Raw genomic sequence first — 22,188 nt, 5'->3', positions numbered from 1 at the left:
TATTTTCAATAGTGCTAATAGTTTTTGAGATCTAAACGTGGCAGACAGACCGACAGCACAGACACAATATTTTTTTTTCCAACATGGGCAGATAGTCCTGTTAGTAGTAATTCTTTGTGACCTGTTTTATTACCCATAATAAATAATGGACAACTGGTTTTGTACCTTATACTAAGACATTAGTGAGAGCTGAGTACAACATTGTTGTGTATAAAATACTAGTGTAGAATGTGCAGTCTATTCCACTGATAAAATAACATAGTTTTAAAAATATATTCAAATAATTGTTGATTATAAATTCTTTTCTTCACTATCAATATTAATATGAACATCGTTCTGTCTGGGTCAACTTTGCAGCCAGAAGGTTGAACTGACGCAGTCAGAATGTGGAACTGAAGCAGTCAGAATGTGGAACTGAAGCAGTCAGAATGTGGAACTGATGCAGTCAGAATGTGGAACTGAAGCAGTCAGAATGTGGAACTGAAGCAGTCAGAATGTGGAACTGAAGCAGTCAGAATGTGGAACTGAAGCAGTCAGAATGTGGAACTGAAGCAGTCAGAATGTGGAACTGAAGCAGCCAGAATGTGGAACTGATGCAGTCAGAATGTTGAACTTTGCAGCCAGAATGTTGAACTGACGCAGTCAGAATGTGGAACTGAAGCAGTCAGAATGTTGAACTGAAGCAGTCAGAATGTTGAACTGACGCATTACTGTGCCTGGTTCCAAATGATGTGTAAGACTTTGCAGTCATAATTTTAAACTGACTGTATTAATGTGACTGGTACCAAATGATGTGTAGGACTGTTATAGATAAACCTTTGGTCTGTTAATGGGCGATGTACTCGACTTTGTATGTATGCCAATGTTGTCTGTACTTAGATTCAAGCCAGTGGTTACATGGTAGCAACGACTCTTAGATCGAATACAGTCATTTACTGGCTGGAGTTGAGTTAGCTGGCTGGAGTTGAGTTAGCTGGCTGGAGTTGAGTTAGCTGGCTGGAGTTGAGTTAGCTGTTCTCTTTAACTGTATTCAGTTCAGAGAGAGAAACGATTCTAAATTGCCTGTTATCTAGGCCAGTGAGTTTGGGCAGTGTCACCTTGACCTAGCCGGCGTGTCACTACTATTGAGAACTACAGAACCAGAAAGAACCAGAACACGGCACGCTGTTGATGAATGTTGGGAGGTTGTTTTTTTTTCTTGTTCGAGGTCAAAAGCCACTTTGAAAATTGTTAAAATCGATTGAGAGCCAAAGATGAAAGCATTGGTTACACATTAAAGCACTTGCGCTAAATCCGACCAAATTTGTAATTTTGAAAGATTGTAATTAGTTCTGTGTCCAGTTCTCCATGTGAACAAACCAAAAGTAGGAAGAATAATAGTCTACATTCAACAGACATAAGCCTGAGCGAATCTTAAGCCTGACATACTAAAGAGATTGCATAAAGTTTTGGGTTTAAACCCAGCCAACAGAACGGTTCAAATCGAATCTTGTCCTACGGTCAGTGTGTGTGTGTGTGTGTTTTATGTGAAGTCTTGCAGACGTGTCTGGGCGAGGTTATTTCGTTACGGGCAGTGCTATATTTCATCACGTTATTTCCCTTGTGATGGGCAGTTAATCTTATTGGAGCACTGGTCAAAGCTAGTGACCGCTGTGCTGGACAACTGTGAGGGGGGGGTCAATATGAGTCTTTTTTTAAAACATAGTACATACAACACTGTACCGTGATGACGATTCTGGGTTTTTCTACTAAGTTTTAGATAAGTACATACAACACCATGTAGATCAGCGGTTCTCAAACTTTTATGCTCGGCGACCCCTTTTTTGCAATCACCCAATCCTCCGCGACCCTCCCCCCCTTTACACACACATACAGCAATAGAAGAATAGACAAAACAATCCATATTTTCGATGGTCTTAGGCGACCCCTGGCAAATCGTCGATCGACCCCCAAGGGGGTCGCGACCCACAGGTTGAGAACCCCTGATATATATAGTATTTATGGTTTTTACATAGTTCTAGATAAGTATATTCAACACTGTAAATAGATCATGGTTCTTGGTTTTTACTTATTTCTAGATAAGTACATACACCAGTATAAACGTAGTCTTGGTTTATTACATGATTGTAGATGAATGTTAGGGTTAGGGTCTAGGTTTATTTCCTATCACTCATTAAGGTTATATTCATGACTTCATCTAATACAGCACTTCCGTTGTGACTAAGCATGGAAATTGACACGTAAAACATCTGTAATCACTGACATTACATTTGATTGCTATCGTGTTGCTCTGGGGAAATAGAAAAATCTGAAACCAAACTTACGACGTACAGAACAAACTGTATCAGAAAACAACAGCAGACGGAACATATGGGTTTTAAAAGTATTTTATAAGACCAAATACTATTATATGTCAATGTCAGATCTGATAATTGTATGTAATCGGGATGGTCAAAATCCTAGAGGATAAAAGTTATTTTAGAAGAAAAAGCTATAGCTATAGATAGAGTAGTTAATACGTAAATCCTGCTCTGTTACATGATCACTATTTACCATGCTTAAATTGTATGATTTATTTGATTCGTAAACATAATGCTTTTATGGATACCTACTACAACAGATGTTATACGGATGTATGCAAACGCGACATAAAGCTCTTCAAAATCGACACTAGCAGCTGGGAAAAAGTAGCACTGGATAGATCTACAAGAAGAGAGAGCATAAAGGAAGGGTCTCGGATTGCAGATGCCATACAAAAGAGAAGCAGAAAGAAGGGTGAAAATGCAACGACGCCTGGTGATCACATATGCCCAACTTGCGATCGCAGCTGTGTATCAAGGATTGGCCTCTTTAGTCACACAAGAAGTTGCAAAGGGAAAAGATCGTCCCTCGAGACGTAAAATGCCACAGACTATATTCAGCTTGGTAAAATATCTTGAGCATTGGGTGATCTTAGCATACCTGCAATAATGTAGTAACTCGTCTGCCGCCACTTGTAGTCTTTTTTTTTTCCTAGACAAAACTTTTGTCTCGACCTCATATCTTTTCTTATTACTGAAGTCTTTTCTCATTTGATCAATGTCTAGCAGACGTAATAAATGTCAGGGAGGGTGTCATTAATACACCATAATAAAGAAACATGCGCGGAGAAAATGAGTGCCTCGTCTGCCCAAGAAGACGTCAGGACACCAAACTATAATTTCCCGCGCTGTATTGAGTTTGACGTCTGCTTATCTCATTCAACGATCAGATTTTTTTTGTTCAAAGAAGGGGGAGAAGGAAGTAGGCGGGGAAGCTGCCTTCAACATTTACAAACACAATTTATTTGTCATATCTAAAACAGCATTTAGTGTGTGCGTGTTTTTAATGAATGTTATTAGGTCTTCCTAGAAACACATACACCAAGTCTGTAAGTGTGAGAATATATGTGTTTGAGAGGGAGTATGTGTGTTTGAGAGGGAGTATGTGTGTTTGAGAGGGAGTATGTGTGCGTTGATCGAGATACAAATATTAATCTCGGTCTAGTGGCTAGTCACGAAGGATGCTATGTTTGGGGATGTGACAGCCACCTAGACGTTACGGTAAGTGTTACTGCCGGTATCAAGAAGACGGCGATGCTATGGAAAAGATCCTCGAATCAATAACAAACAAGAATCTGAATGTCTAAAGCAATGATATAGTGGCGCAGTAGTTTTGTTGGAAGTCAAAAGGGAAAGGGGGGGGGGGGAATAGGGTCGAAATGAGGTCGAGAAGAGAACTAAAAAAATATTTAAACCGCACCTATATTTATGTATAGAACTCATGCTCAGATAAACATCTACAAAGTCATTCATTTTATTATAAGACATTGTCTTCCAGTCTGTGGTTTAAGAACGAGTGCAGTATTTTACGTAGCTATTTAAAGACAAAATATGTAGGTTACAGCTGGGTCTACGTATCCTCAGGAATTACTGCATTCATCATTAAAGATACAGCTGTGGCCAACATATTTTGATGCACTTAAAGCAGACAAACCCGTGGTGTGCCGTAAAAGGGGATCGTATAAAACATTTTTTTTTTCAATTTTTTTTTTTTACATTTTGTTGTTTTTGTTTTCTTGTCTAAATTAGGCATGTCTCTAAGTTTATTCATCCCCAAGTTGTAAAAACCCAATCTCTATTAACGATTCCCGAACACACTGCAGTGTCATTGAAACTAAAATCAAAACGAAATCATTCTGGAGTGACACTGAAGTTTTTTCTAAGAACAAGTCACATGGTCACTTAATGGTTTTTGCTTTTTTTTTTAAGAACACCAATTACATGGCTCCATAGGCGCTACGACTTTGTAAGTTACTTAAACAATATGCTTCGGCTTCTCAGAAACTGAGTTCTCAAACTGACACGAGGCAAAAACAAACAAACGACAATGGAAACAAAAGAAAGATGTGACCTTCACCTTGGTCCCTCCATTTTATAATGACCTGCTAGGCAGGTTGGATTGACCCGAATGATTCAATGTCTCATTTAATTTATTTGTCTGCCACGGAGTTATGTGCCTTGATGAATGCGGCCAGATCTAGAATCAAAGTTATAATGTGGGGAAATAGGCTTTTAAAGAGTTCTGACCAAATTGATAACCCGGATATTATGAACACAGTTTTAGAGTCACGGTCAACATTAGGAAGAGGCCAATGTTGATCTCCAGTACTCAGACGTAGGACACGGGGCTTCTGTCAACTCTGAGACGTCTGGAAATGAGACAGTGAGTTGAGAGAGTGGAATATTTAGAAAAAAAACTGAAATGGAAAACAAAAGTGTCCTTATCTAGATTTCTAAGCTACCAGATTGGGCCTTCTGTAGAATAAGATATTTCTTTGACGAAAGAAATTTTTAAAAATTTCATTAGCTACTCGCCAATGCCATATAATCATATTCCTTTATATAAGAATAGTGCTGGATGAAATTATTATTTTTTTTTAGAAAAAAAAAAGTTTGGAAAATGGCGGCAAACGCAAACTTTCCTTTCATCTAGTTTTAACGTGAATACAAACAAATTGACAAACAAAAAAAGTAGAATCTCGGTTTAAAAAAGAGTTTTGTTTGAAATTTTGTTTTAATTTTTCTAATTGCAATTGCAAAATAATTGTTACGCATAAAGACAAAAAAACACTTTCCTTTCTCAAGCTTCAATGTGTATAATCTCCCAGGAGAAATGAGGTCTAATTGCAGAACTCTGTCATTAATGTTGATAATTGCTGTAACGAGGGCATTCTAACGATGTGAAACACTCCCCGTTTCATCTGTTTGTTTGTTTGTTGACAAGAGTATGTTTCTTAGCGTCATTGAAAAACAGTTGCTGAAGTTCTGCAATATTTCTAGAAGTTTGTTTGATGTTCGTGTGTTTCTTCAGACGTGAAGAGTATTACACCCCAGCCTAAAACCAACTTCAGGACTGCGTGAGATGTCGTCGTGCAGAGTTCGAACTCGGTATCTTCGAGACCACAGCCTAGAGTGCACACAACACGACCAGGCTGACATCCTGACCAGACAGCCATCCTGACCAGGCAGCAGTAATTCGTCATAATTAGAACTATTTCAACGACGTAATTAGAACTATTAAAAGCCTTGTAAAAAAATTTAAATGCCGTAATTTGAACTATTAAATGTCGAAAAAATAGCTAATAATTTCGTCATTGAAACTATTTATGTCGTAATTAGAACTATTAAACGTCATAAAATATGAGCAGTACTTTAGGGTGTTAAAGGGAAACTCCGATAGTTTTTCAAATTTTAGTTATTGACATATTTAAATTCTGCGTAAAAAGTTGTAATAGTAAACATTATATCATTTTTTATTTAAATGCTCGGAAAATTTTATATTTAATAAATTAGACAGAAAATTCTCCACGCCCCCCCAAAAACGGGGTTCTGCGAGATGTTTTTAGTTTTTAAAAACGTGACGTCACAAGGGTGCTGGCTAAATTTAGATCTAGACCTATTGTTACGTGCGCATCTTAGTGTGAATGTGAAATGGTGCGATTGCGTGTTGAAAGGAGAGAAGAACCGAAATGGAGGACTATGAACAAGAAAGTGTTTTCAGTGTTAATAAAGATTAAAGTATTTATAAACTGTGATTTTGTCGTTTACATGTCTAAAGAGTCTCATCCAATATGAAAACGTAACAAGTGGCGCCCAACGCAAAGGTAAAACCCACGTATCCCTCTATACACAGGGGATCTCCTGTCAGCAGACAGTAGAGATAGTAAAGTCTAGATCTAGAGACAGGAGAACATTCGATTCGATATTATTAGTAATCGACTATGGCGGACAAGGCTGAGATAACAGCGTTGAAGGAAGAGGGAAGGTTGTTGGAGCTGGAAGGGGCAGAACTAAGAAAATACGTACAAGAAAGGTTGATGGAGAGGGAGAGATTAGCGATGGAAAGAGACAAAGAAAAGGAGAGATTAGCGATGGAAAGAGACAAAGAAAAGGAGAGATTAGCGATGGAAAGAGACAAAGAAAAGGAGAGATTAGATAAGGAGGACAAAAGAGAAAGGGAAAAAGAAAAGGAGAGATTAGCGATGGAAAGAGACAAAGAAAAGGAGAGATTAGCGATGGAAAGAGACAAAGAAAAGGAGAGATTAGATAAGGAGGACAAAAGAGAAAGAGAAAAGGATAAGGAGATAGTAGCAATTGAAAGGGAAAAGAAAAATGAATTGGTCGCCATTGAAAGAGAAAGATTAGCATTTGAAAAAGAGACAGCAGAGAAAAAGTTAAAAACAGACCAAGGAAAAGAGAATGATAAAAGAAAGAGTGAATCTACAGGGAATAAACTGGCAAAATATAAAGGTTTGATATTCAACGAAGACAAAATGGACATAGACATTTTTTTGAAGAAGTTCGAAATAGAAATGAGAGAACTGGAGTACCCTGAAGACAAATGGACATTCTTATTGTCAAGATCATTTACAGCGGAGGTGCCTTCAAAAATATGTATGAACCAGAGTAACTACAGTATTGTGAAAGAACAACTACTTCGAACTTTCGGGAAAACAGAAGCTTTCTATCGCCAACAGTTTGTTAATTGTGAGATAGAACCAGAGGATGATCCGCAGACCTTCTTGGACAAAATGAGCAGCCATTTCGATAACTGGATAGAAACCGCTGAGGTAGAAAAAACCTTTGACAGTCTTAAGACATTTCTCATGCTGGACAAAGTGATGTACGAGTGTCAGGAGGAATTAAAAATATTTCTGTTGGAGAGGAAATCGAAATCCATAGAAGACATAGTAAGACTGATAAGGGCTTATAAAGTGGCACATCCCGAGAAGAAATTATCTAGAGGCAGTGATATAGAAGAAATAGTTGCCTTTAACAGAACATGTGAGACACAGAATAACTCTCACAGAACAAGGGAGACACAGGAGAGACAGTATAGAAGTGGTACATATGAAAGACAAAATGATAGCCGCAACGGAAGATATCAAGGAAACAGACAGGAAAGAAAGGACTGGGAGAAAGGTAGAATAGAGCAAGGCTTATCATTGTCATCTGATACTGGAACATTGGAGATTTTTCATACATTCGTAGGGAACAAGGCAGCCAAGACCATCAGGGATACTGGGAGCACTATTATTGGAGTGAATAAGAATTTAGTGGAAGACCATGAATATACAGGCGAATCTAGGAAGTGTGTTATGTTTAATGGGAATATTGTACAATTACCGATTGCTAAAGTTAGTATAGACACACCGTATGTTAAGGGGACAGTGGAAGCTTGTGTTGTAGATCAGGGTGAGATAGATTTAATTATTGGGAATATCCATGGGGTGAAAATATGTTCAGTAAGGGAGATTGAGAATTGGAAGAAATATTATGGGATAAAGTCTACGCGAGGTAGAAATGGGGATGTGGAAGAAGACATAAGATCTCATACATCAGATGACATGAGTAGCAGAGAGCACGAGAAGAAAGAATTAACAGATAAGGTAGAAAGCAATGCAATAGGAATGGGTCCAAATCAAAGTAAAGTAAGGCAATCAGTGGTACAGGGAAAGCGATTTAAACCCACATATAGACGTACAAGTTCATACATCTTATGCTTTAATTGTGGGAGAAGGGGGCATATTAGAAGACAGTGTCAACAATTAATTAGAATTAAGGATTCAAGGTACAATAGTGAAGAGGCGTATACGAGAAAAGAGAGGGATATTAGCAGCCTAGAAAACAGTACAGCTAGATCATTAGGTAGTAGGATCACAATGGGACATCATTGCAAAGGACTGAAGCGGAAAGGATGGCATGTCAATAATGTTAGAATTATATAGATAGGATTAGAAAAGGTGGGAATGATGGACATTAATTATTGTTCTATTCTACAATGAATAAATATATGTGTAATGAATTGAATATTGTTGTTACAATATGCATGGAACAAGATAGACTTTGTTTGTTAACTATTTGATTGCGACTGGAATGATGGTGTTTTGTACAGGCATACGATTATGAGTGGGGAGTTGTATTAATAGAAATATGATTACTTATAGATATATGTTAACAGAAGTGGTTTCAATTGCTCATAATAACAGTTATTATTGTGATGAATATAATTGTTATTCCATGTTGGAATTGTATTGGTATTAACATGACATTGTGTTTGATTTTGTGTAGTTATTACATTATGGTTTTATATGTTACCGATTTGTTTTAACTTGGAATAGTCTGATAATATATTCAGTGATTTGTATTTTGGACGTTCGATGTGCATCGAACTTGTTAAACAGGGGGGGTGTTACGTGCGCATCTTAGTGTGAATGTGAAATGGTGCGATTGCGTGTTGAAAGGAGAGAAGAACCGAAATGGAGGACTATGAACAAGAAAGTGTTTTCAGTGTTAATAAAGATTAAAGTATTTATAAACTGTGATTTTGTCGTTTACATGTCTAAAGAGTCTCATCCAATATGAAAACGTAACACCTATATAACCGATAAACTCTCTAGTCTAGATCTAGACCTATCGGATCGCATTTTTTGTTACGCTTCACAGCTAGATCTAGTCTCCACGTTGATTTATAATCGGTCATTGTTTATAAATAATATTCTAGATCTAAACCTCTATTTCTACTTGAAGAAAATTAAATATTGTTTTTCAGCTTGTTGCAGTAGTTCCAATCACAAAGATAAAATCAGCAAGTATGCTGATACAGAAATTAGTGTCTCTTTTCATTTGTTTCCAAGAGATGAACTTGAATGAAGTTTTAAAGGGAAAATGGGAAAAATTTATTCGCCTGAAGAGCAAATATTTTACAAAGGCATTAGCTAATTCCTGTTTATGCTCAAACCATTTTGAGAGAAGCTGTTTCAGCAACTTCATTTTCATTGCTGTGGAAATGGGATTTGAAAAAAATTGAAGTTAATACCAGGTGCAGTACCAACAATACATTGGATTTCCAGGCCAAAGAATTCAATTAATGATACTACTGAGACATTTAAAAAAAACTGAAGTTCATAAATATAAATGAATCAGATTTGTGAGCTAGAAATGTACTACGAATACTAGATCTACTATTAAATTTCTTATGTAATAAGTAGATCTATCGTCTACGAAACTCAATTCCAACTTTTTAACTTTTGACCTTGGGGGTGTGTCTCGCCGGCTGAGCCAGCGTCAAGCTCTCATCACTTTTTTCCATGTCAACCAATGTTAGGTCAAAACGGCACAAAAAAATCATAACTTTCTTACTGTCAAACATACAGTCATAATTTATACACCATTAGAAATTTCTTTTAAAGTATTTTAATGATGTACTAACGAAAATTTTTTTTATCAAAGATATTTTTTTTCCTCGTCCTCGTATAACTTGGCGCTTCCCTATCTATAGGATTTGAGTGCACACTCGTGACGTCACACAGAAATTCAGTGAAAATCTGACTGTTTTGGATGCGCAGAAAAATTATGTCACAAAAACATCAATTACTAAGTTATTCTTGCAAATAAAAAAAAAAGAATAATATATTCATTATCTATAAATCAAAACACATATTATATCAAAAATTGTCAAAACCATCGGAGTTTCCCTTTAAGATGTCCACAGAATATCAAAATTAACTACTTCAATGAAGAACACTTGTCTTGAGCCATGGTCTCATGACTACACAACAAAAGTGTCTCGTTCTATTGTGTAGCATGTGATAAACAAAGGTATTACATAGGCTTAGTGAAGATCGCATTTCGGTTCGTTAGTGACCTTACTTAATAATCTCACCCCCCTCCCCCCAACTCCATTAGTATGAAGTAATTTATTAGACAAGATTAGCGCCGCCCAGAAATCAAATCCTTAGTCCCTTTAGAGTGTATGACAACCCCCAGATATTGACAAGACGAGCTGGCACTACTGCTCATGGGCGTAGCCAGGATTTTTATTTCCCCCCCCCGGCCAAATATATATATGTATGTGTGTGTGTGTGTATAATAAATCTTCATTACATTCTCACGCTTCATTCTTTCGGAAGAGAGCAAATTGCACACTCAAAATTCTATGAGTGTAGCCAAAGGGGGTTCTGAGTTAAAACTAAAACCCCCCTCAAATGGGGTTTGAAGCTAAAAAATACCTCTTCTATAAAAAAAAGCAAATTACACAATCAAAATGCAATGAGCGTAGCCAAAGAGGGTTTTGAGTTTAACCCTCCTCCTCAGCGGGGTTTGATGCTAAAAATACCTCTTCAATATAAAAAAAAGTAAATTACACACTATCATTCTTTGAGCGTAGCCAAGCCATGGGGGGTTTTGAGTTTAAAACCCTCTCCTCCAGATGGCTTTTTCTAAAGTTTAAAATCCTTGAAGATGGTTTTGAGTTTAAATTTCCTACACAGAGAGTTTTGAGGTTGAAAAATCCTCTTCAATATTAGTCTCAATCAAACTACACTCACCAAATTTTGATTTTGAATTTGTTAATAAAAACTCCAGAAATTTTTTAGTTTAAAACCCCCCAACAAATGATTTGGACGCTAAAACTTCTCTTTTCGATATAAAATCTAAAGCACACTATAGTCACCTAATTCCAAGAGCGTAGCCAAGAGAGGTTACAACCCACTGGTATAGGGGTTTTGAACTAAAAACCCCTTGGCTGTGCGGGGCCAAGTGATGGTTTAGTACTAAAATCTCACCTAAAATAAACAAAATCAAAGCAAAAAATATGTCAGTTAATTCCGCCCCCCCCCCTGGCTACGCCCATGCAACTGCTGATTATTGATCTACGATTTTTGTTTAGACGTTTCCCAATGAGATCCGCCTGGTGTTGTGTTAATGATGACTTTGGGTGTTCAGTCATCACTTCTTAAACACGTGGTGGGCTTGAGCTCATCAACATTTCTAGAATAAACATAGGTTTTGATAATGCTTCTAATTAAATCGTCATTAGAATAAACCCAGATCTAACTAATGACGGACCGGCCTCTATCTGGTATCTTGCTAAGAACAGCTGCTGACTGGGAAAGGTGGCGGGATTTGGTTACGTGAACTGTCACAACACCCCCTACGACGAAAGTCAAGGGGACAGTGATGATAGAGATGAAGAACTAATGACAAACTTAATCAGTTTACATGTACAATGGTTAGCAGATTTTCTGGCGGGCATTGTTGTCAAACTTTTCTTATTTGTTTTACATTTCTAGATAATCAACAGCATCTGGAATAAATATTCATTACTCTTTTTAATGAACTAAATTAATTTGTTTTGTTTGATTAATTGACAAGAATCGCAATATGAAGGAATTAGCTTGGTCTTATAATATAGAAATACTTTTTAACTTATTTTTGTCTGGGAATGCACTAAACTGATTGTGGTGGTGGGGGGGGGGAGAGTAGCAAGAAGTAAATTTGTTATTACATACTTTGTGTGCAATAAATGGGAAAACAGGACTAGCCGTTAATGAGTAAGTATTTCTTGGTTTAAAATAGGTCGATGTCACTTAACTATGCAACTGTATACATGCTGGTCTGATGTAGTGAAGTGGGCTAAGAAGTATACATGTTGGGGCATTGTGAGCTTTCAAGTGGTGTCTATGTGTGTAGCTTTATGTGGATGTGTGCGGTGTGGGTGTGTGTAGATAGGTGTGTGGTGTTTATGTGAACTTTAATGTTTGTTGTCACGAGGGAAAAAAAAGTATCCCATGTTAAGATACAAAGTATCCCATGTTAAGATACTAGGATTTATTCTTTCTGCATCTCTCACTTAGCACTACGTCTACAAACTTGATTCCGGGATCCATTTGTTTGTGTTCATTCATGGACTTGGTTGAGAAACGAGCACCAACTAAACGTGGGACACATACACAAAATTAATTTCCCCCAGTCTATTTTTTTTTTAAATTGGCTTATTTGGAACACTGTCTGGCCCAATTCTAAGCTACCATATATCTCAGTGCATGGTAGTGATGGTAGTGGTTTAGTTAGCAAGGCGCCCCTCCGTCCCCTTCTGGACAATGGATTCTTTGACAAACTTCTCTACAAGACGTCATCTATTTCTGTGTTGTACGTCAAATTGTTTGCATATTTCTTCAACAAACGAAATTTAGTATCACAGTCTCATGGTTATTTGTTGAGATCCTTTAAGTGACATTATTAACAAATTAAAGAGATTTTTAAAATAGAAAATAATGCAACATTAAAACAAACTAAAAACTTTTTTTTTATTGGGGGGGGGGGGTAAATTTACGTCTGAGACAAAATTCAAGACTTTTTTCTTGAACTATGTTTTAAAAATACCTATACCATAAATCTGGGATGGTGTTGGCTCAGCTAAGTATACATTGTCAAAGAAAAAAAACAATCAATGAAATGGTTTGTCTTACCTTGGTGTTGAAGTAAAAGACAGCACAATAATACGGTGATACAATTTTTGTTACAAAAAACGAATATAATCCTTAGAAGGCCGGGCATTTTCAGATAGTCCATATCTGTGTAGCAGTGTGAGCTTGATAGTGTTAGAAGTACCGAGTAGCCTACGTCCACACACTAGTATATCAACACTACTCGTCCGTATAAACGACCTGAGCTCTTGTGTCTGAGTCTCGCCTATCTTCACCAAACAGACTGTAGAACAAGTTAACTCCGGGGTTTACTGAAGAGATTACGTCCAGAGGTCAGGCGAGTGGACATAGTCAATCGCGGGTCTGTGGAGTAATAACACAATATGGTGTTAAACAGACGATAGTAGCAACAAGCCTTTCATTTAGTGTACAATAATGAAGCTGTTGTTACAGACTATATAGGTATGCGTGTACTGCGGAGGGGTGGGGAGACATTAGAAAATCCAACACTGAAATAAATAAATGGTAGTTCGGTTTTTTTTTAGGGGGGGGGGCGATTGTCTACAAATATAATTAGAACAGGAAAGTAAAAAAAACAACAACAAAACAAAACAAAACAATGAGGCAATTTTTACATCCATAATAGAACAGAAGTACTGAAAGCACGCGGGGGTGGGGTGGGGGGAGTGTGTAGAAGAGATACTCCCCCCCTCCCCTTTTTTCCATACTGGCGGTAAACTCTTGATTCAAAGTAAATTTATTTTTTTTATATTCAATTTATATATCCAGGGCTTTTTTTTTGTGACGGTACGCACTGGTACGGCACCTTTTTGAAAAAACATATCACTTTTCTTGTATTTTAACTTATATTACTAATTTTTAGTAGTTAAAAGTTAGGCAATCACCTGCTGAGTACCGGCACCTAATCACAGAGTACAGGCACCTATTTTTTTTTACACAAAAAAAAACAACAATAACACTGTATATATTCGTTTATTATTTCTCACATAGGCCAGTGATAAGGATAGGGGAGAGTGTGACTTATCGTTTAAAAAGTGATCTAGCCTTATTGAACGAAGATTTCAATGGTCAAACTTGTTATCAGTCTTGTTTTGGTGTGTGTATGTTTAGTTTGTTGTTTTCACACACTTCTATGCTCTGCTTAAATCCTGAACCTGGAGACAAAAGAAATGAGTTCCAACCTCCTGTTGTCCACACATAGTCTCCCCCTACACCGCCCCTTCTGCTTGTTTCGACACACTGTGATTAAAAGTGACTCTTCAAGTAACACAAATGTTAGCTTGAATGAACACAGGTTCTTTTCTAGATCATTCTAGTTTTAAAAAGATAACTCCTACAGATTTAGTGAGGTCTAGTAAAAAGTCGCACGTTATTACTTACTACATTTTTAGATGTTACTCCATGAACCCAGACTGCTCTCCCTTTCACCTAGAGATTTGAGAATGACATAAGGCCGAAGAGCTTGTCGCTGACTTGAAAACGACTAGCGCGAACGATTTGGAACAGAACAAATAAATTGACGTCTGCTGATCACAGATAATTAAAAACATGAACTGCTTATTAAATCTTGTAAAATAAAACTGTTCATGTGTTGTAGAAATAGAAGGAAGAAGACAAAAAGAAACTATGGGAAAATATTGAAGAAATAAATCCTTAAATTTTCACTCAATGAGACTCCAAGTTTAAAAAAAAAAGAAGTCCTAGGAAAGACGGGTCAACACAACCCTTTTAGAAGAACAAAAGTCAAAGTGTATTGACAAAAATACCACAACTACATAATTAGGTCATCATTTAATTACTGGTCAAGCGATCAGGTTCATTTTCTTCATCCGACTCCTTAACTAAATATTATAAAAAGGTGGGGGTACTTGCCAACTTGAAAAGGACATTGTTAATCATAAAAGAAGCTAAATGTGCTAGAAACGAGACTGGCCAAAGTAGCTGTATTGATTTCACTGGCAGGTCCAGGGACATGAATCACTGAATGCGACTTACCATTAGTCATGCTTGCTTGAGTAGTAGTTCTTAACTCTCTCTCTTTTCTCTCTCTCTCTCTCACTCATATTTAATGAGTAGTCTCCCTATTGATGAAAATCGTTGACTCCCTGGAATCTATCTGGTATGTCGATGATGCTCGACTTGTGGTCGACTGGTTTCTAAAAATGTCAACATCCATGTATTTTTTTAAATTAAGATATGGTGCAGGTGAAGGTTTTAAAAATGATGGACCATTGTCTGATTCCATGTCCTAAAAATGTCTATGCATTGTGAGACGTGAGTACGACAGATATAACAAACATTATATTACATTATACATGGATCTGAGACTTGGGTATTATACAGAAAGCAACTAAGACTACTTGAACGCTTTCACCAAAGATGCTTGCACTCCATCATGGACATACGGTGGGTGGCAAGACGCACTACAAACAGCGATGTCCTTGCGAACGCCGGTATGGACAATATGGAGGGAATTCTTATGGTCCGACAGTTAGGCTGGGCAGGGCACGTATCCTGTATGGGGGACGAACGTATGCCAAAAGCAGTCTTTTTTTTTTGTGAGCTAAATGGTGGTCGTCGTAACACTGGTGCCCCACGGAAACGCTTTAAAGACCAGCTTAGGCGCCAAATTGCCCTAACTGAAATAGAATAGAGCACCTGGTTGCATGCGGCTTCAGAGAGACAGCTGGGGGTCACTTACAAAGACCGAGGCATACACATTTGAGACCAAAAGAAAATCCGCTGCCGAGTACAGACGCAGACGGCGAAAAGAAAATCTAAATCGGCCACCGGCTGACAATGGTTATGCTTGCCCTGGATGTGGCAAAATATGTAGATCACAGCTGGGGCTGCGTAACCACCGGAAATACTGCATTCCTCATTAATCTTCGGACTCGAAGACAAGCCTTATTATTATGTTACATCACCACACAAGTTATATTACGAAACACATTTTCCCAACAGATATTACATAACGACACATATTACATCACGACACATTACATCAAGACACACTACATCAAGTTACACTTTTTAGTATGATACACATTTCATACGACACATAGTACATCATGAAACACATTACAATGAGACACTCTTTACATCACGACACTCATATCATCACGACACTCACGACACAAGACACAGATTATATCATGACACACATTATATCACAAGATTAAATTTTTTTCCAAGTTTCTGTTTGGTTTAAAAAATTGTGTCGAGCATAAGAAATGTCAAACATTACACATCTCTTCTTTTGCTAAAATAGATACAAAATTACATGATATAAACTTTTTTCTTTTTTACATTGAGATGTTGTAAGTTATCTCCCATGGGCCTCAGATTCTGCTGGTGGAACAATTCAATGTCAAACGTTGAAGAACGTACATCGATGGCATCTTCCAATGACATTTGGAGACGGCGGTAGTGAACTTTTAAACTTTAGGCTGGACATACAATCCCGTCAAAATCCTTTCCACTCAATCACCCCTTCCCCAAACAAGGTTAGTGCTATCTTAAAATTTAGTGTCTAGAACTATTCTCAAGCGAACCACTTAACAAGTTAAGCAAAAGAGATACAAACAAAGACATTGTTACGTCGCCCAATTTCGACCAACATTGTAACACATAAACTTGGAGAGTCACTAAAACAAATATGGAAAAGCTCCAGACCTTTGTTAACAGATGCCTACGCCGGATATTAGGAATTAGGTGGCCAGAAAAGATAACTACTGTCAATTTGTGGGAGAGAACTAGGCAAAAGCCCATAGCCCAAGACATCAAAAAAACGAAAATGGAGCTGGATAGGACACACCCTGCGAAAACCAGCTACCAACGTTGCAAGGCAGGCACTTGACTGGAACCCACAAGAAAAGAGGAAAGTGGGCAGACCCAAGCAAACCTGGAAGAGGTCAGTCATCAGTGAAGCTGAGGGTACTGGAATGACATGGGAGCAAATGAAGAAAGCTGCTCAGAACCGAGTTCGGTGGAGAGGTGTGGTTGCGGAACTATGTTCCCCTGAGAGTGCACAGGATTAAGTAAGTAAGTAAGTTTAACACATAAACACATTCTGGGACGGGGGGGGGGGGGGCGAACATGGAGGCAATAGACTCGGATTACTGAAGTCTGCTTAGCTGCAAAAGAAAAATTTGAAGAACCAATGGCTACCAAATGGTGACAGGCGATTTGGGCAATCTAATTTCAGCGCCACTTTTTTTTTAATAACTGTAACAATGACAAATAGTAACAAAGTAAACAAAAAAATCACCAAAAAATCCCCAGACAGCTCTTGTCGGTATCGAGCTTGTGTCTAGTACTAGATTTCAATCTTAATCTTTTAAGATCTCTTAAATTTCCCCTTTCAGACCTTGCGATCTATAGGGCAGAGGATGTTAATGCCACCTGTTTCTTTGGCCAACGGTTAACAAAGGTGTCATGTGGCCAGCACAACGGCCAATAGCCTTTACTTTCCCCAACTAAAGTCAGGTACTCAATAGAGTTAAGTGGACTCAGGGGCGCCTTAAAAATCCCGAAATTCAAAATGGAAGTACGTTTTCACCGAGATTCGAACCCAGGACCCCAGTTTCGGGAGCCAAGTGCTTAACCATTCAGCCACCAAAATCTCTTGGTTATCAATAATTTATTAAATCTGAAAAATGAGATCACGCAAACTATTTTCGCCGTTTATTTTTTTTAAAATGTACTGCATATAATTTGTTCTAAAAGCTTAAGCAACTAAACATTGTACTCGTTAAGTAAGAAAGTCTCACTAAAAATGTTGACTAAGAATCAAGCAATCCAGAACTGTCCATCGAAAGTGACATTTTCTGGAACAATCTTATGACACTAATAGATGATGTATGAGCAAGATATCTTAACGCTATTCTAACGATAAATCTTAATGCCGACCGGTCACTCCCTCTCCTCTTGGCCAATTTCCTGAGAGAACAAACAATTGAATTAAGCAACGAGTCTGGGCTCGCTACTCAGCACCGCCTACGACAAAAACACACTTAACTGATTACAGCATCGCGAGAAAGGTCTGAGGGATTGGTTTGTATACAATGGAGGCCTGAAAGTATCCGGGTTAAGTTGCCTTCTTAGCAAACTATAACCTCATACAAGGGCATTAACTAGGGTTAGTGGGATAATGACCTAGACCTTGGTTTTACTTACTACGAAAGATAATAAATAAAAAATGAATATTAAAAGAAAAAGCGTACGACTTAATTTCGAACTCGAACTCAATCCTACCCATATTAACATAAAAACCACTATACCAACGAAGTGCTTATGAAAATAGAACGTATTATAGTTATCTTCAAACTTTTTAACGACGACCTAATTCTCTACAAAAGGTATAAAGGAGACTAATTCAATTTATACCAAAACATCAGTCAAGTACAACTTCTTTCCTTTGTTCGATACCAAACAAAATAATTAATTAATTAATTGGTTACTTTTTAAAAATATTGATTCTAGTTGTATAAGGAACAAGAGAATGGGTGTGGAAGAAATAAAGTGTAAACACGTTTTACCAGACAGACAGACAGGGTAAGTTTATATAAGCTTTGTAAAAAAATAATTTTAAAAACATTACAATATGTGGTTGTTGGCTCATCCACAACGGTTGTATAGGGCGCTATAGCATAACAAAAATTACTTAGATAATTGCACAAGAAGATTAAAAGAATGTATGTCTATTGATTGTGTGTGTTTTTTGTTTAAGCAGATAAAGAAAAATTAAAATGCATATATGCAAATTCCATTTTTTCCCTGTCTTATAGCATTTTTATTTGTATTTTGGATGTCCTATTAAGCCTGTAATACTGAGGAGCCCTTGTCTAGCGGAAACATCTCTCCTTGAATATCTTAACCATTATTTACACGCCAAATTACATATTTTAAAAAAAAGTAAAAAAAATATTATTTTTTTACTTAATGTTGTTTTATTTTTAGATAGATTTCTTTCGATTGAGAATTGCTATGAAAAAACAAATTTTTTTGGCGAATTTCAGCCATAGCAAAAGACTGTAACTACCTAGTGTTTTGGTGTATCCGGTGTTCGAAATAAAGAAAATGTTGCCAGTGGCGTAGCAAGGTACTCATGGGCCCCGGTTCAAGAATATGATAGTGGGCCTCCTCCCCTTCCCCAAGATTATGACAAAAGCATATCTGGTGGTCTCGAATGCATCAGTGCATTTTAAAAGTGTCATTTCTATATGGGTTAGGGCTATTACCTGCTGAAAATTATGATGGTGTAATGACGCTCAATGGACCTCATTCACCAATCGTAAACAAACAACATTTAGCCACGTGGTGCTCTATCTCTTCTATATAATTTACGATCTCATGTTTAATTCATGATGGTTGTCACGTGACAGTTTTTTTTCATTGTTTTATCAATAAGATCACGTGACTAAATGTTGTTTGTTTACGATTGGTGAATGAGGTCCATTAAGTGACAACTTTTGACAAGGAGCGGTCTAAATGCATCATGACACTAAACGCTTACCGTATAACAAGTCTTGGAGGTAACTAATTTGCAATAGACAAACTCTGATAATAAACAGATATATAATTTAATAACATGATGAATAAATGGTTTACTAAAAATACATAAGAATTTAAAACATTTAAATTATTACAATCAATACATTTTGTTTTCTACTTTTTAGTGCTCTCATGGGTCCCTATTGATCATGGGCCCGGGTTCATTGAACCCCTTCGCGCCATGGATGATACGCCACTGAATGTTGCTATGTTTCTCAAAAGGTATATCAGAATTTTAGTGCACTTTTTAGCCCTTTAGAATCACATTTTATAATCGGTTCCGTTTGTAGCACAAAATAATTTCACTAGGACTGAAGCATTAGACTTTCACTTTATGACAGCGGAAATTATTTTTAAAACAAATGGGCAATAACCCGGTGTAATTATACATTAAAAAATATAGGCTTTTGCATTAAATTATTATACTTCGAATTTTCAGCTCATTTTTACAAAGTAATTGTTACCTTAGGGGCGTCCTAGACATTGTTGGTTGTATCGTGAAAATCTCCAATAGATTAATTCGTTTCTTCAACTTCAGTAAATATCGAATGTTATCAAATTGGATTAATTGTCACCTGTCGAGGATGTTCGCTGTACAGATACAACGGGCATCCTTATTTCCCCCCAAAAGTTATCAGCGACCGGACTTCCATCTTCTAGCCATTGTCCAGCAAATGGTGAGAGAGCCTCCGAAAGACAAAACAAGCTGTCTCCAAGGATTGGTTGGATTCGATGCTTAGATTTAAAGATTTTTTTTTTAAATCAATCATTCCTCTTTAATGGATGCAGAACAAGATGCAAAGCCTATATTTATGATTCGGGCTTTTATTGATCCAAGAATTATCTCATCATTGTCTATAAGCTGAATTCTCTCATTCCCCCCCTCCCTCTGATAGAATAAAGCCCGTTGCATGCAACAGAAATCTCTAGTTCAGATCATTAATGCCTTCTATCTCACGGATCCAAGAAACTAAGGGAATCCCGTTGCTTGCTTTAAAAAAAAAACCAAAAAATCACTTTATTAATCAATCCTTATTGTTTACTTGGACATTTGAAACAAACAGATCTGTAATTGTATGTTTGTATGTAGATGTTGGTATCTGTGAGGAGGAGTTGATGGAATAAATGTAACTTTGTATGCAAAGTTTTTAAAGCTGTTATTTGATATTGTAGTACTAAAGTGTTCAACACGTAACTTACTTTGATCCAATTCATATGCATCCGCAAACTCTACAATTAATCATTATCAAGAAGTTTTCCACTTAATATATATATATATATATGTGGGGATGATTTGGGGGATGGCGTGTGGGGATGCCGTGTTGGGATGATGTGGGGGATGGCGTGTGAAGATGACGTGGGGATGGCGTGTGGGGATGCCGTGTTGGGATGATGTGGGGGATGGCGTGTGAGGATGACGTGGGGATGGCGTGTGGGGATGACGTGGGGATGGCGTGCGGGGATTACGTGTGGGGATTACGTGTGGGGATGGCGTGTGGGGATGGCGTGTGGGGATTACGTGTGGGGATGGCGTGTGTGGATTACGTGTGGGGATGATGTGGGGGATGGCGTGTGGGGATGGCGTGTGGGGATGCCGTGTTGGGATGATGTGGGGGATGGCGTGTGAGGATGACGTGGGGATGGCGTGTGGGGATTACGTGTGAGGATGACGTGCAGGGATTACGTGTGGGGATGGCGTGTGGGGATGGAGTGTGGGGATTAGGTGTGGGGATGGCGTGTGGGGATGGCGTGTGGGGATGGCGTGTGGGGATTACGCGTGGGGATGGCGTGTGAGGATTACGTGTGAGGATTACGTGTGGTATTACGTGTGGGGATGCCGTGTGGGGATGGCGAATAGGGATGACATATGGGGATGTCGTGTGCGGATGAAGTGTGGGGATGACGTGGGGGATAATGTGTGGGGATGACGTGTGGGGATGGTGTGTGGGGATGACGTTTGGGGTGGCGTGGGGGATGGTGTGAGGGTATGGCATTTGGTGATGACGTGTAGGGATGTCGTGTGGGGATGACTGTGGGGATGAGGAATGAGAATTGTGGGATGGCTTGGGTGTGAGGATGGTGTGTGGGATTTCTTGTGGTGATGAGGTGTAGTGTTGGTATGTGAGTATGACGTGTGAGTATGGGGAATAAGGATTGTGTGTGGGATGGCTTGTGGCATAAGGTGTGGGAATAATTTGAAGGATGAGATGTGGAGATAATTTGTCGGGATGAGGATTGGAGATGTGAGGGTGAGTCCTAGAGAGTGTGTTAAGAGGTTCTTAAAGGCAACACAAACTATAGCTTAGGGGCCAAGGAAAGATTGGAGGACCTAGACGATTGTTACAACGATCAATTCGATTGTTACCTATACCTAAATAAATTACTGTTTTATTTTTGAAAGCTTATGCCGTAAATTTTCTATTTTGTTTTCGATATGAAATAATAAAAATAGAAAGTGTAAAATATGTATATAAAATTTCTTATACAGTTTCTTAGTTATAAACATTACATCTAAGGCTTTTCAATTAGGGGATAATATTAGATATATATTTATATATATACTCATTATTTGCCTAGGAACTCCACAGGAATTACATTGTGTAACTGTGTAACACTGTGGAGACAATACCACCCTTATTTCAAATAGATGCAAGTCAAAGTTTTGAGTTGTTAGTAAGTTGTGCAGGTCTATGAAGAAACTAACTGTAAGAAGTGAACAATTACGCAACACAGAAATCAATACTTTTGTAACGCCATGAACCTGTATACATGGACGCAAACTCTACCATGAAGGAATTGGAGTTTATAATGCCAGGTTATCA

The 22,188-nt window shown here is 37.9% G+C and overlaps 1 protein-coding gene across 3 annotated transcripts in view; it reads right to left on the bottom strand.

Annotated features, from left to right (window-relative positions):
* Positions 1-22,188, bottom strand: part of LOC106074803 (lachesin-like) — a 100,193-nt gene that overhangs the window by 44,571 nt on the left and 33,434 nt on the right. For 2 of the 3 annotated variants that reach the window (XM_056013527.1, XM_056013520.1), the window contains exon 2: positions 12,833-13,153. In XM_056013527.1, the coding sequence (XP_055869502.1) occupies positions 12,833-12,935 (103 nt within the window). In that variant the 5' untranslated portion in view covers positions 12,936-13,153. Of the gene's footprint in view, positions 1-12,832; positions 13,154-14,191; positions 14,213-22,188 lie in introns of those variants that run through there. The other variant, XM_056013531.1, reaches the window with a different exon arrangement.

Source organism: Biomphalaria glabrata, chromosome 1, assembly GCF_947242115.1.
Source record: "Biomphalaria glabrata chromosome 1, xgBioGlab47.1, whole genome shotgun sequence".
Lineage (NCBI taxonomy): Eukaryota > Metazoa > Mollusca > Gastropoda > Planorbidae > Biomphalaria > Biomphalaria glabrata.
This window is presented reverse-complemented; position numbering and strand designations above follow the sequence as displayed.